The sequence below is a fragment of the Lonchura striata genome, chromosome 36 (assembly GCF_050655825.1).
Source record: "Lonchura striata isolate lonStrDom1 chromosome 36, ASM5065582v1, whole genome shotgun sequence".
Lineage (NCBI taxonomy): Eukaryota > Metazoa > Chordata > Aves > Passeriformes > Estrildidae > Lonchura > Lonchura striata.
Window position 1 is genome coordinate 5,175,689 of NC_140738.1, and position 24,312 is coordinate 5,200,000.

General features: G+C 53.2%; 1 protein-coding gene across 1 annotated transcript in view; it reads right to left on the reverse strand.

The window, feature by feature from the left end:
• LOC144248803 (uncharacterized) overlaps positions 1 to 24,312 on the reverse strand; it is a 1,234,558-nt gene that overhangs the window by 860,965 nt on the left and 349,281 nt on the right. Inside the window, 1 exon segment of the mRNA XM_085565667.1 lies at positions 18,788 to 19,193. Within this exon segment, the coding sequence (XP_085421793.1) occupies positions 18,788 to 19,193 (406 nt within the window).

Sequence of the window (24,312 nt, forward strand, 5' to 3'; positions counted from 1 at the left end):
AAAACAGTGGCACTCTGTTTCTTCATTCATGTGGAAAAGAATTGGTCTTCATGTCCAGGGACCATGGCCAAAACAAGAATTAGCCACCAAGCTCAGCCGGGCTCACGGAACCATCTGCAGGCCAAGGGGACATATTGACTCTGCCAGTGCTGCCATCCTCCCTCCTGTGAGAGAAAAGGACACAGGGCAGGCACACAGAGGAGCAACATGAACACACCGAGGGCAGGGAAGAGGAAGTTGAGTCCCAGATGGGAGGGATGAGTTGATGCCTTGATCTTGGGGCTGAAATCCTCTGCTAAAGCTGTGGAGAAGGATGTCATTGATACATCAGACTCTCTTTTTGGCTATAAGGCATTGAAAACTATGGGGAGATGACTTGCTCAGCAAAGGCTGCCATGCTAAAGTAAGCAAATGTTGCAGTAGCTGTGATCCCACGAGAAGTTTGAACAGAGAAAGAGAGCACAGTGATGAGACACTGTGCCCTCAGGGAGAGAGGAAGATCTCTGTTCCCAGAGATGAAGATGATTTCAGAAATAGAAGGAGAGAACCTTTGCTTTTGACAGCTCTTCTTTAAACTAATACCCCATAAACTGACATGGCCCATAAACACAGCTGTGAGAAAGCCTGTGAGAAAATTGGAGGGACTTCACAATTGCAGATTTTTCTGAGCAGCTGCTATTTGTGGAAGCTAAAAGCCATGTGATAACTGTTTTCTTGTGGAGATGCCTCCATAACATAAACAAGAGGAACTTCTCTCTCTAAGTGAACAGAAGAAAGACAATTCTAGAGATGGTAAACTGACTGAAAATATTTGTTTTTTCCTCTTTACATTTTCAGGTTGTCAGGAGAGAGGAAGTGTTCTGAAAGTTTTGTTCTGGTCCTTAATGCTCCTTCTTTTATTTACTGTTAGTAAACTTTTCTTTTTACTCTAAAAGTTTGACCTTTGCCTTTCTCCTAATCCTACCTCACAGCAGGAATTGAGTAAGTATATTCTAGTGTGTGCACTGATAATTAGCCAACACTGAACCCACTACACTAGTCGATGCATTAGCCAAGAAATCTCAAATTGGTGAAGCAAAACCAGTAAAGGAATGTTCATGATGAACTACATTACAACAGTGGCAAATCAAGGCAGAAGCATGGTTTGTCAGGACTTGCTTGATCCTAATGAGCCCCGTGGTGCACTTGGAGCTGAGCCTTGGAACCTCAGGGCCTGAGAGGAGATTGCAAAAAACCTTCCAGAAGTTAAAATCAAGAGGAAAAACCCAAAGTGTCACGAGGTACTAATGGGACTTACTTAGGTCCATCCCCAACACAGGCTCCTCATGGACTCCTTGGAGGAGAGAACTGGAGGCCAGGATGGCACAAAAACTTCTCAGTCTGGAAATGAAAATTCCAAAGTAGCTTACAAAAGTTAAGTATCTCAAAGCATTAAAGAGCTCCTCTGAGTGTCAGTGCCAAGCTCTCAAGGGACTCCTTAAAGCAGATTATTGGGGCCATGATTGCACAAACCTCCCAGAGTCTGTATCAAAAGGGAAACACCAAGTACCTTCAAAGAACTGAAGTACCTTGAAGCATTAATGAGTGTTGTTCCTGACAAAGCCTCTCCAGGGACTAATTACAGCAGATAATTGGAGGCCAGGATTGCACAAAGCTCTCAGAGACTCCAAGGCAAAAGGAAAAGCCAAAGTCCTTTGAAAAACCTGCAGTCCCTGGGAGCATGAAGGAGCCCCCAGGGCCATTCCTGACCAAGGCTCCTCAGGGACTCCTTCCAGCAGATCCTTGAGACCACTGGGATGTGGGCTAGGGGGGGATGCTGAGGGCAGGACCAGGGGCTGACAGTGCCCAGCCTGGCTGGGGCTGTGCCAGGAGGCCCCAGGGCCTCAGGACAAGGTGTCTCCTCACAGCCCTTGGTGGCACAGACCCTGCTGTGCCCCAGGGCACCAAGACTTGGCTCATCTTTGTCCCCACCTGGCATCAGTGCCTCCAGTTCTCTGCTCTGCCTGGGGCCTGGGGACACTTTCTCAGTCGTGTCCCTCAGTGGGACCCATTAAAAGTCCCAGAAACTTTGGAGTTGGATTCTGACTTGGAGTTCTGGAGAGGTTTCTGCAGCTCCCTCCCAGGGCCTGATGTTCAGGGCTAAGCACAAAGCCCCAGAGGGTCATTAAAGTCCTTGTGCTGTGTCTGTGCTGCTGAGCTGGGCCGGGCTCCTGGCACAGAGGGTGATCCTGGTAACCAAGCAGAGCTTCAAAAGCACATTTCTCTTGCTGAGCAGCTCTTCTGCCAGCCCAGCAGGGCTGGGGCACTGCCTGCAGCCAGCCCGGGCACAGCACAGAGGCACAGAGAGCTTCAATCAGTCAGGGCTGGGAAGGGGCTGAGAAGTGCCTGGGGCAGAATCACTGCCAGCCCTTGGCACAGGAACCTCTGGCTGCAGGACAATGCAGCTGCAGCTCCTGGAGAGATCTCCTAAAGCTGGAACATCCCGATGCCCACAGACCCTGTGCGTGCATTCTCTGCTCATCTCCTGTGCAGAGCAGCCAGGGGTGCCCAGGGCTGTCCTGCAGAGCAGGGTCCTGCAGCCCAGGGCGCTGTGCTGGGCCAGGGACTCTGCTGCCTGCCAGGGACAGCTCTCAGCCGGCCCTGGAGCTGCTCCCAGCACTGGGGGATGAGATGTGGGTGGAAGGAGATAGCTGGTTGGGTTTGGAAGTGTCCTTGTTGTGTGGTCAGGATGCTGCACTGTTCAGGACTGCTCCCAGCATGGCATTTAACTCCAGAAATTTTCCAAATAGATTATACAGTGATCACAGCATAGCAGGAACTGCATAAATGCGAAATTTCTGCTTTTTTATGTACTGATCTTTGTTGCCTGGATGGGGAATTCCCCATAGATATGCATCTCTCAGTTCATAATGAGAAAAAGAAAAGTTGTTTTCTCAGATCTGAATAAAGCAGGCAGTGAACAGAAATCAGGACAGGGTCCCTTAGAGGCAGCATCAGTGTCGCTTTTCCAGCCTCCTCAGGGTTGCTCTGATGTTGCCATCAGAGCCTGCAGACCCAGAGCTGCCCTTGGGCTGTGCCAGGGTTGGGAGGGGTCTGCAGGGCAGAGCTGAGCCCCCAGAGCTGGGCTGGGCTCTGTCAGCTCTGGCAGGGCTCAGCCCTGGGCACAGGGAAGCAGCTGCTGGCAGGGACAGCTCCAGGCAGAAGAGCCCTGGGAAGGCAGTGAGGGGAAGTGCCCCCAAGCTGTGCTGGGATATTTAAAGTCCTCTCCAAAGGCAACTATTCCATGATTACTTTTATTACAGATCCACATGCCAAGGCACCACAAATGTCCAACAGCAGCTCCATCAGCCACTTCCTCCTGCTGGCACTGGCAGACACGCGGCAGCTGCAGCTCCTGCACTTCTGCCTCTTCCTGGGCATCTCCCTGGCTGCCCTCCTGGGCAACGGCCTCATCATCAGCGCCGTAGCCTGCGGCCACCACCTGCACACGCCCATGTTCTTCTTCCTGCTCAACCTGGCCCTCAGCGACCTGGGCTCCATCTGCACCACTGTCCCCAAAGCCATGCACAATTCCCTCTGGGACACCAGCACCATCTCCTACACAGGATGTGCTGCTCAGTTTTTTTTTTCCTTTTCTGTGCTGCAACAGAACATTTCCTGCTGACCATCATGTGCTACGACCGCTACGTGTCCATCTGCAAACCCCTGCACTACGGGACCCTCCTGGGCAGCAGAGCTTGTGCCCACATGGCAGCAGCTGCCTGGGCCAGTGCCTTTCTCAATGCTCTCATGCACACAGCCAATACATTTTCCATGACCCTGTGCCATGGCAATGCTCTGGGCCAGTTCTTCGGTGATATCCCACAGATCCTCAAGCTCTCCTGCTCCAATTCCCACCTCAGGGAACTTGGGCTTCTTGTGGTTACTAGCAGTTTATCATTTTGTTGTTTTGTGTTCATTGTTTTCTCCTATGTACAGATCGTCAGGGCTGTGCTGAGGATCCCCTCTGAGCAGGGATGGCACAAAGCCTTTCCCACCTGCCTCCCTCACCTGGCTGTAGTCTCTCTCTTTGTCAGCACTGCAGAATTTGCTCAACTGAAGCCCGCATCGATGTCCTCCCCATCCCTGGATCTGGCCCTGTCAGTTCTGCGCGAAGAAATCCTGCTCAGCGTGGGCAACTGAGACCTTGAAGGACTTAGTGTCAGGTCAAGGCTTGCTTTCCCTCCCAAAGCCTTCCCTTGGCAGCCTTGAGCAGGGGATACATCCTCCCTCCCTCCTCCTTCCCACAGACCTGCTCGGAAACACTCTGTGGGCACTTTCCATTCTCTGTGTCTGTCCTCAAGCGCAGTGCCAACCTGGGTCAGTCCTGGCCCTGTCCTGAGCTCCCAGGAGCTCGCAGCCTGAGATGGCTACGCTCAAACACACCAGGGTCCTGCCCCTGCCAGCAGCACCCCCACAAGCAGCAGCAGCAGCAGCAGCAGCAGCAGCAGCAGCAGCAGCAGCAGCAGCAGCTGCAGTCGCCTCTCAGCTGTTGGTGCCCCTGCACTGCAGCCCCTCCCGCTGGCACCAACCTTCCCTCGTGGCCTTGGAGACAGTCCTGAATCCATCCACGGGGTCACAGAGCCATGGAATCCCAGAGTTCCAGGTTCCTGGAATCCTAGAGTCCTTGAATCTTGAGAACCACACACAGAGGAGGAGGAGGAGGCGGAGGAGGAGGAGGAGGAGGAGGAGGAGGAGGATGAGGACGAGGATGAGGAGGATGAGGACGAGGAGGACGAGGAGGATGAGGAAGAGGAGGACGAGGAGGACGAAGAGGACAAGGAGGAGGATGAGGAGGATGAGGAGGAGGAGGAAGAGGAGGAGGAGGAGGACGATGAAGAGGACAAGGAGGACGAGGAGGACGAGGAGGAGGAGAAGGAGGAGGACGAGTAGGAGGACGAGGATGAGGACGAGGACGACGACGACTACGGTGAGGAAGAGGATGTGGAAAATGAGGAGGAGGAATAGGAGGAGGAAGAGAGAGAACGAGGACAAGGAGGATGATGATGAGGAGGAGGAGAACGAGAAGGAAGAGGAGAATGAGGATGAGGAAGAGGAGGAGGAGGAGGACAATGACAAGGAGGATGAGGAGGGGGAGGAGAATGAGGAGGAGCAGGAGGAGGAAGAGGAGGAGGAGGAAGACGACAAGGACTAGGGCAAGCACAAGGAAGATGAGGAGGAGGAGGAGGACAAGGAAGAGGAGGAGGCAGAGAAGCATGAAGAGGAGGAATAGGAGGAGGAAGAGAGAGGACAAGGAGGATGATGAGGATGATGAGGATGAGGAGGAGGAGGACAACGAGGAGGAGGAGGAGGAGAAGAAGGATGAGGATGAGGACGAGGAGGAGAAGGATGAGGAACAGAAGGAAGAGGAGGAGAAGGAGGAGAATAAAGAGGAGGAGGACAAGGATGAGGAGGACCAGGAGGAGAAGGACAAGGAGGATGGGGATGTGCAGGATGGGGAAGACGAGAAGGAGGAAGAGGAGGAAGATGAGGAGGAGGAGAAATAGGAGAATGAGGATGAGGAGGACAATGAGGAGGATGAGGAGGATAAGGATTCGGAGGATAAGGAGGAGGAGGATGAGGAGGAGGACAAGGAGGACAAGGACGAGGAGGACGAGGAGGAGGTGGAGGAGGACGAGGAGGAGGACGACAATGACGACGACGAAGAGGAGGTGGAAGATGAAGAGGAGGAATAGGAGGAGGAAGAGAGAGAACAAGGACAAGGAGGATGATGATGAGAAGGAGGAGAACGAGGAGGAAGAGGAGGATGAGGATGATGAGGAGGAGCAGGAGGAAAATGACAAGGAGGATGGAGGAGAGGGAGGAGAAAGAGGAGGAGCAGAAGGAGGAAGAGGAGTATGAGGAGGATGACAAGGAATGGGGCAAGCACAAGGAAGATGAGGAGGAGGAGGAGGACAAGGAAGAGGAGGAGGCAGAGAAGCATGAAGAGGAGGAATAGGAGGAGGAAGAGAGAGGACAAGGACAAGGAGGATGATGAGGATGAGGAGGAGGAGGATAAGGAGGAGGAGGAGGAGGACGAGGAAGAGGAGGAGGAAGAGGAGGAGGACAAGGAGGAGGAGGAGGAGGACGAGGAGGAGGAGGACGAGGATGAGGAGGATGAGGAGGACGAGGAGGAGGAGGAGGAGGATGAGGAGGACGAGTAGGTGGAGGACGAGGAGGAGGAGGATGAGTAGAAGGAGGATGAGGACGAGGAGGACGAAGACGAGGAGGACGAGGAGGATGAGGAAGAGGAGGATGAGGAGGAGGATGAGGAACAGGAGGACGAGGACGACGACAACGACGACGACAAAGAGGAGGTGGAAGATGAGGAGGAGGAATAGGAAGAGTAAGAGAGAGAAAAAGGACAAGGAAATTTATGAGGAGGAGGAGGAGAACGAGGAGGAAGAGGAGAATGAGGATGAGGAAGAGGAGGAGGAGGAGGACAATGACAAGGAGGATGAGGAGGGGGAGGAGAAAGAGGAGGAGCAGGAGGACGAAGAGGAGGAGGAGGAGGATGAAAAGGACTAGGGCAAGCACAAGGAAGATGAGGAGGAGGACAAGGAAGAGGAGGAGGCAGAGAAGCATGAAGAGGAGGAATAGGAGGAGGAAGAGAGAGGACAAGGACAAGGAGGACGATGAGGATGAGGAGGAGGAGGACAACGAGGAGGAGGAGGAGGAGAAGAAGGATGAGGACAAGGACGAGGAGGAGAAGGATGAGGATGAGGAAAAGGATGAAGATACAGAGGACAAGGAGGACGAAGAGGTCGAGGAGGAGGAGGAGGAGGAGAAGAAGGATGAGGATGAGTAAAAGGATGAAGATGCAGAGGACAAGGAGGACGTCCTCATCCTCGTCCTCCTCCTCGTCCTCCTTGTCCTCCTCATCCTCCTCGTCCTCCTCCTTGTCCTCGTCCTCGTCCTCGTCCTCATCCTCGTCCTCGTCCTCGTCCTCCTCCTTGTCCTCCTCCTCGTCCTCCTCTTCCACTTCCTCGTCCTCCTCGTCCTCCTCGTCCTCCTCCTCCTCTTCTCCTCCTCTTCCTCTTCCTCCTCCTCCTCGTCCTCCTTGTCCTCCTCATCCTCCTCGTCCTCGTCCTCCCTCCTCCTCCTCCTCCTCTTCCTCCTCCTCCTCCTCCTTGTCCTCCTCTTCGTCGTCCTCGTCCTCTTCTTCCTCCTCCTCCTCCTCCTCCTCCTCGTCCTCCTCCTCCTCCTTGTCCTCCTCGTCCTCCTCTTCCTCCTTGTCCTATTCCTCGTCCTCCTCCTCCTCTTCCTCCTCGTCCTTGTCGTCGTCCTCCTCATCCTCCTCGTCCTCCTCATTATCCTCCTCCACATCCTCATTCTCATCCTCTTTATCCTCCTATTCATCCTCCTCCTCCTCGTTTTCCTCGTCCTCCTCCTCCTTGTCGTCCTCGTCCTCCTCGTCCTCCTCCTCCTTGTCCTCCTCCTCATCCTCGTCCTCCTCCTCGTCCTCGTCCTCGTCCTCCTCCTCCTCCTCCTCCTCGTCTTCCTCGTCCTCCTCGTCCTCCTCTTTCTTGTCCTCCACCTCCTCCTCCTCCTCTTCATTTTCCTCCTCCACATCCTCATTCTCATCCTCTTTATCCTCCTATTCCTCCTCGTCCTCCTTGTCCTCCTCGTCCTCCTCCTCCTCCTCCTCCTCCTCCTCCTCCTCCTCCTCGTCTTGCTCCTCCTCCTCCTCATCCTCTTTGTCCTCTGCATCTTCATCCTTTTCCTCATCCTCAACCTTCTTCTCCTCCTCCTCGTCCTCTTCCTTGTCGTCCTCCTTGTCCTCCTCCTCCTCCTCCTCCTCCTCCTCATCCTCCTCGTCCTCCTCGTCCTCCTTGTCCTCGTCCTCCTCCTCGTCCTCCTCCTCCTCCTCCTCCTCTTTCTCCTCTTCCTCGTCCTCTTCCTCCTCCTCCTCCTCCTCCTCCTCCTTGTCCTCCTCCTCCTCGTCCTCGTCCTTGTCATCCTCCTCCTCCTCCCTCTCCTCCTCCTCCTCCTCCTCTGTGTGTGTTTCTCAGGATTCAATGACTCTAGGATTCCAGGAACCTGGAACTCTGGGATTCCATGGCTCTGTGACCCCATGGATGGATTCAGGACTGTCTCCAAGGCCACGAGGGAACATTGGTGCGAGCGGGAGGGGCTGCAGTGCAGGGGCACCAACAGCTGAGAGGCGACTGAGCTGCTGCTGCTGCTGCTGCTGCTTCTGCTGCTGCTGCTGCTGCTGCTGCTGCTGCTGCTGCTGCTGCTGCAGCTTCTCCTTGTGGGGGTGCTGCTGGCAGGGGCAGGATCCTGGTGTGGCTGAGCATTGCCATCTCAGCCTGTGAGCTCCTGGGAGCTCAGGACAGAGCCAGGACTGACCCAGGTTGGCACTGCACTTGAGGACAAACACAGAGAATGGAAAGTGCCCATGGAGTGGTTCTGAGCAAGTCTGTGGGAAGGAGGAGGGAGGGAGGATGAATCCCCTGCCCAAGGCTGCCAAGGGAAGGCTTTGGGAGGGAAAGCAAGCCTTGACCTGACACTAAGTCCTTCAAGGGCTCAGTTGCCCACGCTGAGCAGGATTTCTTCGCGCAGAACTGACAGGGCCAGATCCAGGGATGGGGAGGACATCGATGCGGGCTTCAGTTGAGCAAATTCTGCAGTGCTGACAAAGAGAGAGACTACAGCCAGGTGAGGGAGGCAGGTGGAAAAGGCTTTGTGCCATCCCTGCTCAGAGGGGATCCTCAGCACAGCCCTGACGATCTGTACATAGGAGAAAACAATGAACACAAAACAACAAAATGATAAACTGCTAGTAACCACAAGAAGCTCAAGTTCCCTGAGGTGTGAATTGGAGCAGAAGAGCTTGAGGATCTGTGGGATATCACTGAAGAACTGGCCCAGAGCATTGCCATGGCACAGGGTCATGGAAAATGTATTGGCTGTGTGCATGAGAGCATTGAGAAAGGCACTGGCCCAGGCAGCTGCTGCCATGTGGGCACAAGCTCTGCTGCCCAGAAGGGTCCCGTAGTGCAGGGGTTTGCAGATGGACACGTAGCAGTCGTAGCACATGATGGTCAGCAGGAAATGTTCTGTTGCAGCACAGAAAAGAAAAAAAAACTTGTGCAGCACATCCAGTGTAGGAGATGTTCCTGGTGCCCCAGAGGGAATTGTGCATGGCTTTGGGGACAGTGGTGCAGATGGAGCCCAGGTCGCTGAGGGCCAGGTTGAGCAGGAAGAAGAACATGGGCGTGTGCAGGTGGTGGCCGCAGGCTACGGCGCTGATGATGAGGCCGTTGCCCAGGAGGGCAGCCAGGGAGATGCCCAGGAAGAGGCAGAAGTGCAGGAGCTGCAGCTGCCGCGTGTCTGCCAGTGCCAGCAGGAGGAAGTGGCTGCTGGAGCTGCTGTTGGACATTTGCTGTGGCTGCACATGGGCACCTGTTCATGGAGAAAGAACAGGGACAAGTCAGGAGAGGCTGCTTGGAGCCAATCCTGGGCCATTCCCTGCAGACTGTCCTACTGGGACTCACCCACCCTTGTTCCTGCTGTGGGAAAACCTTCACCCAGGTCCCTGCCTGAGCTCCAGTTGTGCTGGCTGAATGTGCCAGAAGCAGCCAGGGCAGTGTGTGGTGGCTCTCGAGGAGCCATCCTTGTCCTGCTGCCCTGTGTTTGTGGCCATTTAGCAGAGGGGCAAGGCTGGATATTCAGGATTTATTAGGGGAGTAATTCCTATTGCAGAGAGGCTTGATACCATCTGCACTCATACTTCTAAGGGAAACAAAACAGATGTCAGGAGTTGGTTTAAGGAATTGTTTTCCTACCCACACATCATTGCTGGCCTTCTGAGGTCAGAACTCCCCAGCATTCCTGCTGCACTCAGAATTTGCCACTGAGAGACGTGAGAGGCAAAGGATTCCCTGTGGCTGAGGGAAGCTGAGGGGCTGGATGGGCTTGTTCCCCCAGCACTGCTCTGCTCAGCCCCCTCTGCTTCCCTGAGCATCTCCCCGGGCCTGGACATCCCCTCCTGAGAGGTGCCTTGTCCCTGCCAGCGCTCACAGAGCCCATCCCACCCTGTGTGCCCTCGGCCCGGCCCTACAGAAACCTGCCTGTGTGCAGGGCCCTGGCTGGGGCAGGCTCTGTGTGCAGCTGGGCAAGGGCAGCTCAGGAGAGCCCTGCTGGGCCCTGCAGAGGTGATGCTGCTGCTGCCCAGGGCTGAGGAGTGGCTGAAGGCCCTTTGGGAGGCTCCCAGCAGAGACACTGACCAGCCAAAGTCACCATTCTGGAGTCTCTGTAAATGTTCAAACATGACTTTGATGATCCTGTGTGTCCGTTTCAACTTAGAATATTCTGTGATTCTGGGACTACAATTCCTGTTCTGCTTCTCTCATCCCCCTGTTATCTACAATTAAAAGAGAAAAAAAGCACTTGCAAGAGTGTTACAACATTAAAGAAAAAAACAGACTTTTATTGGAAGGTTCCAGGTGTCCCAGTTGGGATGGGGCACACCCAGCCACTGATTTCAACAATTATTAAGGTTAATCAATTAGGATATTTAACAGGAACATCCAATAGGAGATTCAGTTGCCCAAGTTACACACCCCTGGATCAACCCATTGGAGTAGGTCAAAGGGCTTCTTTGCCCCACTTTTTGTTATGACTGCTCATATTCTGGTCAAAAACCAAATGCTGTTCTTGTAGATGCACTCCCTCCTAATTAGACTATACAGTATTTCAGGAATGTATTTAGACAGTCAGCTTATTGGTGTAAAATCCGAGAGATAGGAAGAAAACATAGTAGACACAGCTAAGGATTCCAGTTATATAAGTACATAATAGTAGTTTAGAAGAGCCACTTAACAGTTTAATAGACTTACGTAAGGATTATAATTTTATAACTAAATCATAGTAATTTGCAGAGCTATGAATATATGAAAAATATATAAAAAGAAGAACAGTTTTTGTCATCACCCCAACTTTCCCATCCTTCTCCAACAACGAAATTGAAAACACCATCTGGAAAGCTCCTGATCTTTACAGCAATCCCAGGCTTACCTTTGGGAAGTGCCCTCCGGAGCTGTGCCCAGGCTGGTCTGGAGCTGGGAGCAGTCCTGCCCCAGCCAGCCCCTCTCAGCAGCAGCACCTGCCCTGCTCAGGGTGGCTCCTTCCCCCCACAGCTCCTGGCCAGCGCTGGGAGCAGCTCCAGGGCCGGCTGAGAGCTGTCCCTGGCAGGCAGCAGAGTCCCTGGCCCAGCACAGCGCCCTGGGCTGCAGGACCCTGCTCTGCAGGACAGCCCTGGGCACCCCTGGCTGCTCTGCACAGGAGATGGGCAGAGAATGCACTCACAGGGTCTGTGGGCATTGGGATGTTCCAGCTTTAGGAGATCTCTCCAGGAGCTGCAGCTGCATTGTCCTGCAGCCAGAGGTTCCTGTGCCAAGGGCTGGCAGTGATTCTGCCCCAGGCACTTCTCAGCCCCTTCCCAGCCCTGACTGATTGAAGCTCTCTGTGCCTCTGTGCTGTGCCCGGGCTGGCTGCAGGCAGTGCCCCAGCCCTGCTGGGCTGGGAGAAGAGCTGCTCAGGAAGAGAAATGTGCTTTTGAAGCTCTGCTTGGTTACCAGGATCGCCCTCTGTGCCAGGAGCCCAGCCCAGCTCAGCAGCACAGACACAGCACAAGGACTTTAATGACCCTCTGGGGCTTTGTGCTCAGGCCCTGAACATCAAGCCCTGAGAGAGAGCTGCAGAAACCTCTGCAGAACTCCAAGTTAGAATCCAGCTCCAAATAGGTCCCACTGAGGGACACGACTGAGAAAGTGTCCCCAGGCCCCAGGCAGAGCAGAGAACTGGAGGCACTGATGCCAGGTGGGGACAAAGAGAAGCCAAGTCTTGGTGCCCTGGGGCACAGCAGGGTCTGTGCCACCAAGGGCTGTGAGGAGACACCTTGACCTGAGGCCCTGGGGCCTCCTGGTACAGCCCCAGCCAGGCTGGACACTGTCAGCCCCTGCTCCTGCCCTCAGCATCCCCCCCATGCCCACATCCCAGTGGCCTCAAGGATTTCCTGGAAGGAGTCCCTAGGGAGCCCTGGTCAGGAATGGCTCCTTCATGCTCCCAGAACTTCAGTTCTTTGCAGGTAATTGATATTTCCCATTTCATATAGACTCTGTGAGAGGTCTGGGCAATCATGGGCCCAATTATCTGCTTTAACAAGTCCCTTGAGAGCTTTGTACTGACACTCAGTGGGGCTCATTAATGCTTTGAGATACTCAACTTTTTTAAGGTATTTTGGATTGTCCTTTCAAAAATGAGAGGTTTTTGTGCCGTTTTGAGTCTCTGAGAGGTTTTTGTGCAATCCTGGACTCCATTTCTCTCCTCCAAGGAGTCCATGAGGAGCCTGTGTTGGGGATGGACCTCAGTGGGTCCCATTAATGGCTGGAGATACTTTGGGGTTTTCTTCTGACTTGGACTCCTGGAAAGGTTTGTGCAATCTCCTCTCAGGCCCTGAGGTTCCAAGGCTCAGCTCCAAAGGCACCACGGGGCTCATTAAGATCAAGCAAGTCCTGACAAACCACGGCTCTGCTTTGATATCCCTCTTGTCTGGGGCAGTTCATCAGGAAGTTTCTGTAGTGGTTTTGGTTCACCAATTTGAGATTTCTTGGCCAATGCATTAATTCGTGTAGTGGGTTCAGTGTTGGCTAATTACCAGTGCACTCACTGGAATATACTTACTAATTTCCTGCTATGAGATAGGATTAGGAGAAAGGCATAGTAGGCTCAAACTTTAACAGTATAAGGAAAAGTTTGTTAAAAAAACTAAAAGAAAGAGTGATAAGGATCAGAACAAAACTTTCAGAACACCTCCCCTCTCCATACAATTTTTCTTACATACTGATTATATAAAAAGACAAACCAAAAAATTTTCAATCACTTTACCACCTCTAGAATAGTCTTTCTTTAGTTCACTTAGGGAGTGGAGTCTCTCTTTCTTGCTATGGAGACTTCTCCAGAAGAAAACAGTGCTCTTGCGGCTCTCAATTTCCACAAAGAGCAGCTGCCTGGAGAAATCTGCAATTTCGAAGTCCCTCACATTTTTTCACAGCTTTTCCCAAGGCTGTGTTTATGGGTCGTATCAGCATATGAGGTATTGGTTTAAAGATGAGCTCTTTAAGAGCAACAGTTCTCTTAATCTCTTTCTGAAATCATCCTCATCTGTGGGAAGAGAGGTCTTCTCTCCCTGGGGCACAGGGTCTCATCACTATGCTCTCTTTCTCTGTTGAAACATCTCATGAGATCACAGCTATTGCAATATTTGCTTAATTTAGCATGGAGACCATTAATGAAACAAGTCATCTCCCCATAGTTTTCAATGTGTTATAGGGAAAAATAGAATCTGATGTATCAATGACATCCTTCTCCACAGCTTAACAGAGGATTTCAGCCCCAAGATCAAGGCATCTCCTCATCCCTCCCACCTCAGACTCAACTTCCCCTTCCCTGCCCTCGGTGTGTTCATGTTGCTCCTCTGTGTGCCTGACCTGTGTCCTTTTCTCTCACGGGAGGGAGGATGGCAGCACTGTCAGAGTCAATATCTCCCGGGGCTGCAGATGGTTCCGTGAGCCCGGCCGGGCTCGGTGCTTGCGGCCGGAGCTGTTTTGCCATGGAGGTTTCTGCAGCGGCTGCGCTGGGGCTGTGTCAGGCTGGGCCGCGCTGGGGCAGGGCCAGGATCTCAGCAGCCAGGCCAGAGCCCAGCAGCAGCACGGCCGGGGCCGATGGCTTCTCCTGCCCTGCCCGCCGGCTGCGGGCGAAGCCCAAGGGCGGCAGAGCCTTGGCCGAGCCGGCCCGGCCCGGGGCTGCTCCTGGGGCCCGGCGGATCCTGGCCGGGCCCGGGCTGGCGGCGGGGCAGGGCTCGGCAGGGCCAGATGTCAGCACCCGCAGCCACGGCCCGGCCTCGGCCCCGCGGCCTCCCCTGCCCTGCCCGGCAGCCGATGGCGCCTGGCGGCTCCCTGGGAAGGGGCCCGGCCCCACGGCAGGAGCCGCCCGGCCCCACGGCCGAGACGGGGCTGGGCCGGCCTCGGCACCTCTGTGGGGCCAGAAGGGAGAGAGACCCAGCCAGGCTTTCTCATCTGTAACTTGTCCATATGTAGTGGTCATGTGCCCAAGCCCCCAAAACCTCTCATTGGGAGATCTCTGGGCCCTCTCCAAGGTGTTTTCTAATAAAAATATTAAGCTCATGGTCTGTGAAAATTACCAGAGGAGAGGGCTAACGCATCCTGTCTCTCCTGGCTACTTTTGTCTGGGAGCAATCCTTGGATATGCGGACTTTAGGAGGCCACATTCTAATTCTGGCCATGGACCATGGTCAAGAAGACCATTTCTTTTCCACAGGAATGAAGGAACAGAGCCCCAGTGTTTCAGGGGCAGATGAAAGGTGACTGCCACAGTGCAAGGCCAGCTAGAGCTGGCTGTTTTTTTCCTAAGACATACCCTTGCATACAGGAAATTGTTTAGGGAGAATACCAGTTTTGGCAATGGGCATCTGAACACAGACAGTTCTTTTCCATAGCAAGGAAAGCACATAGCCCCTTTGCTCCAGGAGCTGATGAGAAGCAGCCCTTGGCATTCCAACATCAGCCAGACCTGTCAGGTGGCCCCTGGCAGGCCAAGTCAGCCAGACCTGGTCCATGTTCCCTCGCTTCCATGGGGTCCCTTGCTTCCAGGTAGCCCTGAGGTGTCACAATGCCCCCTTGGTGACACGGGGCCCTGAAGGGTCAGAATGGGCTCCAAGGTTCCATCAGGCCCCACAGAGTCATAATGGTCTCTGGGTCCATGAAGCCCCGTGGTGTCACCATGGCCCCTTGGTTCCATGGGCTCCAGTGGTGCCACAATGATCCCCTTGGTTCCATGAGGTGCCCACAGTGTCACAGTGATCTCCATGGGAAGGAAAGAACCGAGCCCCAGTGTGGCAGGGGCAGCCACCAGAGGCCAATGGGAGCCAAACTTGATGGTACTGGCAGATTTTGTCTGGGAGCAACCCTTGGATATAGGGAATTTTATAGGTGGAATCCCAATTTTAGACATGGACACTTGGAGGAGGATGGTTCTTTCCATAGGAAGGAAAGCATGGAACACCAGCGTTAGAGGGGCAGATGAAAGGCGGCCACCAGGGGCCAAGGGCAACCAGACCTCTCTTTCCTGGTAGCTTTTGTCTGAAAGCAACCCTTGGATATAGGGAATTTGGGAGGTGGAAGCCCAATTCCCGCATTTTCTGCATAGATAAGGACGGTTCTTTTTTCCATAGGGAGGAAAGCACTGTTGTGTTCTGCTGCAGCAAAAGGCACAACAACTGCCCCAGGCCCCAGAGTCTCAGACCTCAGGCAGACACCAATGGCCAACAGGGAAAGGAAGGCAACAGGACAGGTCTTGCTTTAGAAAACTGAGGATTCTTCATTTTCCCAGGGACATACACAAGAAACGAGGTGGTAGGGTCAAGACTTTTATATTACAGGGTAGGGGTGGAGTTTAGGATCAAGGTCCAATATTAAGAGGAGCAGGAGACTGCAAAGGGGTGGATCGAGGAGGACAATCAATGGAAAAACTACAGTGGGGACATTGCAGCACAATTTAAGCCAATAAGGGTACAGAAAAATAAGAACATTCTGGGGCCATTCCTCATTTGATCAGATAGGGTAGAGTGTCTTTTCCCAGGATTTCAAGGGCACACCCCACAGCGTGGAGGGGTGGAATCTTCTTTAAGTCACGCTCTCGCCGGATGCTGTGTCTGGGTAAAATTCCCACCTCATTGGGCAGGGGCACTCTACACCTTTGGTGCCATTATTTCTTTCTCCGGCTGTTTTATGCAATGAAATAAAACTCCAGCATCCGTGGAACCACCCTTCAATCCTTCCCAGGCTACTCCTGTTCTGTCCTCAGTCTGCACACAACTGAGCCCAGAGCCTGCAGCCTCTACGTGTTCGTTATGTGATGAAGCCTTCAAACCCCATCTTGGGAGATATTTGGGTCCTCCCTAAGGTCTGTGAAAATGGAAAAATAGTTATCAAAGTTATTTTCTCCCAAGTCTAGCAGTGACAGAACAATGGTAAATATCTCTAAACTGAATGAGAGTGGATTTAAATTTGTTAGAAGGAGGAAATATTTACAGTGATGAGAGTGGCACAAAATGGCAAATGTTTTTCCAGAGAAGTGGATTTCCCATCCCAGGAATGCTCAAAAATCAGGGAGTGTGTGCAACCTGACCCAGTGAAATCCCCTCCCCAAGGATGGAATTCCTGTTGTGTGGGTTCTTGGATGTGCTGGGTGCCCTCACAACAGTTCTGGCCAAAATGTCTGCTGAGGGCAGCCAGGCTGCTGCAGGGCAGTGACCTCACAGCCATCACCATGGCAGCCCTGTCCCCTGGGCCTGGCTCTCCCCTTTCCTCTGCCCCTGCCTTGTCTCTGCTGGAATGAAGAGTTTTGTCATTAATATCTTGTCCCCAAGGTGCTGGGCCAATGGCTTCCCAGTCAGGCTCCTGGAGCAGAAGTGTCTTTTCAGAGCCCAGCCAGAAATGAGCCCTGAGGCAGCAGCTCTGCAGCGCTGGCCACCAGGCCGGGTTGCAAGGGAGGCTTCTGGCCATGCCCTGCAAGCAGCTGCTGCTGCCAAGGTGCCTTTGGTGCCTCGGGCTGTCCCTGGCACAGCTCCCAGCACGGCACTCTGCCCTTGTGCCCGAGGCCTTCCCTGTGCTGGGGCTGGCCTGGGGCTGTTCCTGCAGCGGGACCTGCCCTGCTCCTGGCACAGGAAAGGCAGTTCCTGCCGGAGCAGGAGGCTCTGCCTGCAATGGGCTCAAACCACTCCAGCAAGGACCTCTTGACTTCAAAATTGCTTCCTAGAGCAGAATATCCTATAATTGTTATAGATTCTGGACTGTGGAGTAAATAACTCTGGTTAAGAGCTTACTGTCTAGTCATTATCAGATTGTATTTATATAAATATATCTGGTATTCCATCATTAATCCTGTGGGACAAATTGCATTGACAGATTGTTCAATTCTACCTGTCCAATCGTTTATACATAAACCTTTGACAAATTCTGGGGCCAGGATTGGATCCAGTCACTCCCAGTCTCCTCTCTTAAAAGGAATTTTAGAAGTCTGGGGGCTCTGCAGGGCTTTTAGAACCCATGGTGGCTGCTGTGTGTCTCCATCTCATGACTCAGCAGGAGTTTCTCCAATAATGAAATAAAGCTTTAGCCTGAAGCTCCCACTCTGCACATGACAGGAGTGTGTGTGACATCCTGGCTCTTTGGCAGCCTGGGGACTCCTGGGATGTCACCGTGGAGCCCCTGTGAGTGCCTGTGACAGATCGGTGCCTTTGCAGCCCAAGGTGCCCTGGGATGTCACCATGGAATGGCTGTGACTGCCTCTGACCACACGGCTCTTTGCCATCCCCAGAAACCCTTGGGAGGTCTCCATGGAGCCCCTGTCTCTGTGTGTGACATTCCAGCTCTTGAACAGACTGGAGACTCTTGGAAAGTCCCCATGGAACCCCTCTGAGGGCCTGTGACAAATCTCATCCTTAGAAGGCAACCATCACCAGGAAACCCTGTTGCTATGGTCAGTTTCCATAGCAACCATCTCCAGCCCCTGTTGCTATGGTCAGTTTCCATGGCAACCATCCCCAGCCCCTGTTGCTATGGTCAGTTTCCATGGCAAACATCCCCAGCCCCTGTTGCTATGGTCAGTCCCTGGGCAGCTCCATGGAGACCCCATGCCAGGGGTGGTTGCCATGGACACCAGCTCAGGCCTGGAGCCCATTGCCATGGCAACCATTGGCACTCCCATCCCCAGGGTCATGGATCCAGAACCACAGAATTGGCTGAGCTGGGCGGGACCCATCAGGATCCTCGAGTCCAACTGCTGGCCCTGCACAGGACACCCCAACACTGCCAGCCTGGGCCTGGCAGCGCTGTCCAAACGCTGCTGGAGCTCAGAGAGCCCTGGAGCTGTGACCCTTCCCTGGGGAGCCTGGGCAGTGCCCCAGCAGCCTCTGGGCAAAAACCTTTTCCTGAGATCCAACCTCAGCCGGCCCCGACTCAGCTGCAGCCGCTCCCTCCACTCCTGTCCCTGGGCACCAGAGTGAAGAGGTTCCCTCAGCCCCAGCCAGGGACCCGCTCCCAAGGCTGCTGCCATGGCCACCAGGGCTGGCACCAGCTGGGATGCTTGGTTTCCACAGGCCGGGGTTCAGGAATGGCATTTCTCAATTTCCTGCTCCCACTCAAACCCCGCAGGCACTCATTGCCCTCCCACCTTCCATTGAAGGAAAAAAGGGAAAGATCTCAGGCTGGGATAAGAACAATTTACTGGGAACAGCAACAAGATAAGGAACAAACAGAAACAGAAAAAATATTAACAACAGAAGGGATAAGAAAAACCAGTTACAGGGAAAACTACATCACCATCAATTGTATCTTCCTGGCCACGTGTTTCCTCCTGCATGGAAAGGACACCCTTCTCCTCAGGGAGAGAGAGAGTCCCTTTCCTGCCCCTGGCAATGACCTGAGGTGGGAGTGAATGTAGTGACAGGGCCATGGCCAGACCCTCATGTCCTTCAATCCCACATAAGGTCATTGGCAGGGGCAAGGAAAGGGACAGGTGTGTTCCCAGCATGGATCACAGGAAACATGGATCACCAGGGCTCTTCCCAACAGGGTCCTCCAATGGGGGATGAAACTGGAGCAGTGCACAAAGCTCTTCCTGCAGCTGGGGAATTTTCAGGGCTTCCCTTACCGTTGGCTCCGTTGGTGTTTGGTCAAGTGAGAGCTCTGGGTGAAGCTCTTCCCACACTGGGGACACACGTAGGACCTCTCCCTGGTGTGGATGCACCAGTGCCTGACAAGGTGGCAGTTGTGCTTGAAGCCCTTGCCACAGTCGGGGCAGAGGAAACGCCTCTCCTCGGTGTGAATCCGCTCATGCAGGAGGAGATTTGAGCTGCTCTGAAACCTCTTCCCACAAGTGGGGCACATGTAGGGCCTCTCCCCAGTGTGGATGTGTAAGTGGCTGACAAGATGGGATTTGCAGCTGAATCCCTTCCCACACTCCCCACACTCGTAGGCCCATTCCCCGGTGTGGATCATCAGGTGTCGTTTCAGATTGTTGCTCTGCCTGAAGCTCTTCCCACACTCCAAACACTTGTAGGGCTTCTCCCCATCAGGAAGCTTCTCAGGGACCACCAGCTCAGAGCTCTGGCTGAAGCTCTGCCCACCTTCCAGGCCCAGAGTGGGTCTTTCCTCCTCAGAGCATCCTGGGCTGGCCTTGCAGCCCTTCCTCCTCTGGGATCTCCAGGGCTTTTCCTCCCCGTTGGATTCCTGCGATGTGGAGTTGCTCAAAACAGCTTCTTCCATGAGGTTCTGCTGCAGGGATTTGTCCTTCCTGGTCTCCACGATCAGGTCTTGCTCTGGGGGAGGAAGGACAAGGAGTAGATGGGATTTGCCTCAGTGCCAGAGGGAAGGGCAAGGAGATCCCCCCAGTGCATCCCCGGCAGGAGGGCACCGGCAGCGGGGCTGTCCTGCAGCCGGGGGCCAGGCTGAGCTGGGAGATGGAGCAGGAGAGAGGGGGAAAGGGGCACTGACTTCCTCCTCACCTGCCTTGGTGTCCCAGGGCATCTTCCTCTTCCTCACAACCTTCTTCTCCATCTGGCGAATATTTGGGTACGGGAAATCCTGTTTTGGGAGGAAAACAAGGGATGAGCACAGTGAGTTTTGTACTGGCTTCAAAGCAAACCAGGGAGAGAGTCTAAGCCAGAATGACAATTGAATAAGAAAATTAAGATCAAGGCAATGATACAGAAACACTGGCTTAATCTGACAGAGTCAGGATATAACCTGACACCTCGTTGCTCAGGGTGGTGGTAGCAGTCTGATGAAATGGTGGCTGCAGTCCAGCTGGAGTGATGAACGTGATTCTGTCAAAGCAGTGATCCTGTAGAAGGGTCTGGTCTTCCTCTGCAGGTCCAGTGGTGGTTATGGAGCTCTTGTCCTCTGGGAATGCAGCAGGCAAGGTATTCGTGGTGTTGCAAAGGTGAGATTTTATCCAGGCAGGAATGCTTGGTTCCTCCCCCTGGGTGGAGCATCCCACAATGGGATGATGTAATTTTATCAGTGCTGCAGTGACACTCAATGGCCCATTAACAGAAGATGGCCCTGGAGGGCGTTATCAGGGCTGAGCCATGGAAGAGATAAAGAACACTGCCCCACCTGTTGATAACAGTTTTTGGAGATGGTGACTGAAAACACTTTTGGTTACATCTGACATTGTAACCTGAAACAGTGAGGCAATCCCTGCTCGGGGTGGGGGGTGAACACCACCCCCCTTACCCAAACTGGCTCAGGTGTAAAACCCCCACCCTGGGAAGGCCACGCACACAGGGGACAATGTCACACTTGCCCTGCCCCAGGGGAGATCTCTGTCCCTGTCACTCCCTTGCTCTCTCCCCTTTTCTCTTTCTTTGCATCTCTCTCTACCTCACATTTACTGTTCAATAAAATCCACTTTGGATTTGGTCTTGTTAGCACCTTAATTGGGGCAGAGGCATCTCTCTAACAATTTTATTATCCAGATTGCAACATTATTTTACACAGTGAGTTCAGGGCTCTGTTGTCTGACCCCAGGTGCCTTTGACAACAGCATGTTTCTCTCCTCTGAGGAGTTTGTGGCTCTTTCTGGAGGATCTCTTGGAAGCTTGGATGCAGCTTCCTCTGAGTGACTTTTGGGAGAACTTACGAGGAAAATGGCTCTTGTGGGTGGCCAGTGTAAAGAAAATATTTTGTTTTCCTTCTTTGAAAATTCTGTTAAAATCACTGGAGGAAAGGGACCAAATGATACCAGCAAGACTGACAAGGATCATTCACCCCAAAGTGAGGAACACAAGGCTACTTAAATCCTACAAGAAGCCCAGCTCAAGTAGCTGGAGCTGTGCTGGAACTGATGAAATTTGGAATTGCCACAGAATTGCTTCTGTTGTTTGTCTATTCATGTTTGGGATTTATTTGTGTTTCCATCAGAAATGACTTGTGGAAAGAGCAAATCTTCCTCAAGGCATTTTATGGAGGGTTAACTTTGATTTCTGCTGAGTTGGTTTTGTCCAGTGTCCAGGGGATGCTCAAGGGGTCTCTGGTGTTGGTTTGGCCCTAATTTTCTTCTGATTTGTCTTTATCACTTAAAAACACCTGAAAAATTACTAAAAAGAGTATTGACCAGAGATGTCAGAAGTCCCACCATTTTAGAGGTATTTGAGGTGGAATTTACTGTTTGGGAACATATTCTGGAGGATTTGTGGGTTCTTGGGGGATATCTGGTAGTATTCTCCATATCTTTGCACTCCAAAACCCAAAGTGGATTTGTCTGTCACCTCAAAGTGACTCAATCCTACCTCAAAATGGCTGGTTGCCACCTCAGTCCCATGCTAAAATTGCTCAATTCCTCAGCCTCCAGGATGAGATGGGGTTGGAAGGTGATCGGGCAAAGTGAGATCCAAATTTGAGGTTGTGGGATCAGAATTGTGTGGGGCTGGGTGGTTGTGATTTATTTTCATAATAAATAAAACTATCAGAATTACTGATTTCTGTCCCATTCATTTTCTGTCAGTTCTGGTTTGCTTTTCAGAGTGCCGCCATCTCAGCTGATTTTGTTTGTGTCCTCCTGTCCCAGACTGAAAAGCAAGATGTGTTCTATTTGCCATCTGTATGGTAGTTGTCCTGTGTTAAGTGGGCAGTTTTTCCTTATCTCTTCCACAATCAATCCTCCCTCAGGACAGACATTTGCTGATAATGGGCTATTGAATGTCACAGCATGACTGATTAGACATGTGGAGAGTTTTGTGGATGAATGGCTTCGTGAGAAAGGACATGACTACGTGCAGCTAGTGAAGCAGTAGCTGAAAATTGCATAGTGCAGCAATAGCAGATGTAGCAATAATATCTTATGTCCTTGGGTAAGCTGGTTCCCAACAGTAGAATGGTCAGCAAAAAGATAAATGTAAGGGAAAACAAAGCAAGCTCAGAAAGCTCCAAAGGCGGGGTTGACCTGTTTTTAATACACCAATGATGAGCCTAAGTTTTGCAATATGCATGAGCTTCATTATAACGGATATAAGTGTACATGTGTGCTTGGAATAAACTGAGACTTGTTGACATTATAGAATGGACTTGTCTCCCGTCACTATTTACACAAGGAACACATAAGAAAGGGGCAGGGTGAATGGGGGGAAGAAGGGAAAATTACAAACCCCCGCACTCCTCCTCGTCCTCATCCTCCATTAACTCGTCCTCCTACTCCTCCTCCTCCTCCTCCTCATCCTCGTCCTCCTTGTCCTCCTTGTCATCCTAGTCCTCCCCTTCCTCCTCCACCTCCTTGTCCTGCTCATCCTTATCCTCCTCCTCCTCAATGTCCCCCTACACATCCTCATTCTCATCCTCTTTATCCTCCTATTCCTCCTCCTCCTCCTCGTCTTCCTCGTCCTCCTCCTCCTTGTCCTCCTTGTCCTCCTCATCCTTGTCCTTTTCCTCATCCTTGTCCTCCTCCTCATCCTCCTCCTCCTTATCCTCCGCATCCTTATCCTCCTCATCCTCCTCATTGTCCACCTCATCCTCATTCTCCTCCTTCTCCTCCTCCTCATCTTCCTCCTGTTCCTCCTCCTCATCCTCCCGATCCTGCTCATCCTCATCCTCCTCGTCCTTCTCCTCCTGGTCCTCCTCATCCTTGTCCTCCTCCTCTTTATTCTCCTCCTTGTCCACCTCCTCCTCCTGTTCATCTTATTTCTCCTCCTCCTCCTCTTCCTCGTCCTCATTGTCCTCTGCATCTTCATACTTTTCCTCATCCTCATCCTTCTCCTCCTCGTCCTCGTCCTCATCCTTCTTCTCCTCCTCCTCCTCCTCGTTGTCCACCTCCTCCTCAACCTCATAATCCTCCATGTCCTGGTCCTCTCTCTTCCTCCTTCTATGCCTCCTCTTCATGCTTCTCTGCCTCCTCATCTTCCTTGTTCTCCTCCTCCTCCCCATCTTCTTTATACTTGCCCTAGTCCTTGTCGTCCTCCTCGTCCTCTTCCTCCTCCTGCTCCTCCCCTTTCTCCTCCCCATCCTCATCCTCCTTGTCATTGTCCTCCTCCTCATCCTCCTCATCATCGTCGTTCTTCTCTTCCTCCTCCTCCTCCTCCAGGTCCTCCTCCTCGTCCTCCTCCTCGTCCTCCTCCTCATCCTCCTTGTCATCTGCATCTTCATCCTTTTCCTCATCCTCATCCTTCTCCTCCTCGTCCTACACCTCCTTGTCATCGTCCTCCTCCTCCTCCTCGTCCTAGTCCTCCTCCTTGTCCTCCTCCTGGCCCTCCTCCTCGTCCTCATCGTCCTCCTCGTCGTCCTCGTAGTCCTACTCGTCCTCCTCGTCCTTCTCCTCGTCCTCCGCCTCGTCCTCCTTCTCGTCCTCGTCCTCGTCCTGGTCCTCGTCCTCCTCCTTCTTGTCCTCATACTCCTCCTCGTCGTCCTCGTCCTCCTCCTCCTCCTCGTCCTTCTCCTCCTCCTCCTCGTCCTCGTCCTCCCACTCCTCATCCTCCTCCTCATCCTCGTCCTCCCCCTCCTCGTCCTCATCCTCATCCTCGTCCTCCTCCTCTTCATCCTCATCCTCCTCCTCCCCATCCTCCTTGTCCTCGTCCTCCTCCTCCTCCTCGTCCTTCTCCTCCTCCTCCTCATCCTCGTCATCCTCCTCCTCCTCATCATCCTCCTCCTCCTCCTCCTCCTTCTCCTCCTCCTCCTCCTCGTGCTCCTCGTCCTCCTCCTCGTCCACCTCCTCTTCCTCCTCCTCTTCCTCGTCCTCTTCCTCATCCTCCTCCTCCTCCTCCTCCTCGTCCTCCTCCTCCTCGTCCTCCTCCTCCTCCTCCACCTCCTCCTCCTCATCCTCCTCCTCCTCATACTCCTCCTCCTCCTCCTCGTCCTCGCCCTCCTCGTCCTCGTCCTCGTCCTCGTCCTCGTCCTCCTCGACGTCCTCCTCCTCCTCCTCCTCGTCCTCATCCTCCTTTTCCTCCTCCTCGTCCTCTTCCTCATCCTCGTGCTCCTCCTCCTCGTCCTCCTCCTCATCGTCCTCCTCCTCCTCGTCCCCCTCCTCCTCGTCCTGGTCCTCCTCCTCCTCGTCCTCCTCCTCCTCGTCCTCCTCCTATTCGTCCTCCTCCTCCTCCTGCTCTTCCAAGTCCTCCTCCTCCTCGTCCTCCTCCTTGTCCTCCTCCTCCTCTTTGTCCTCCTCCTCCTCCTCCTCCTCCTCCTCCTCCTCCTCGTC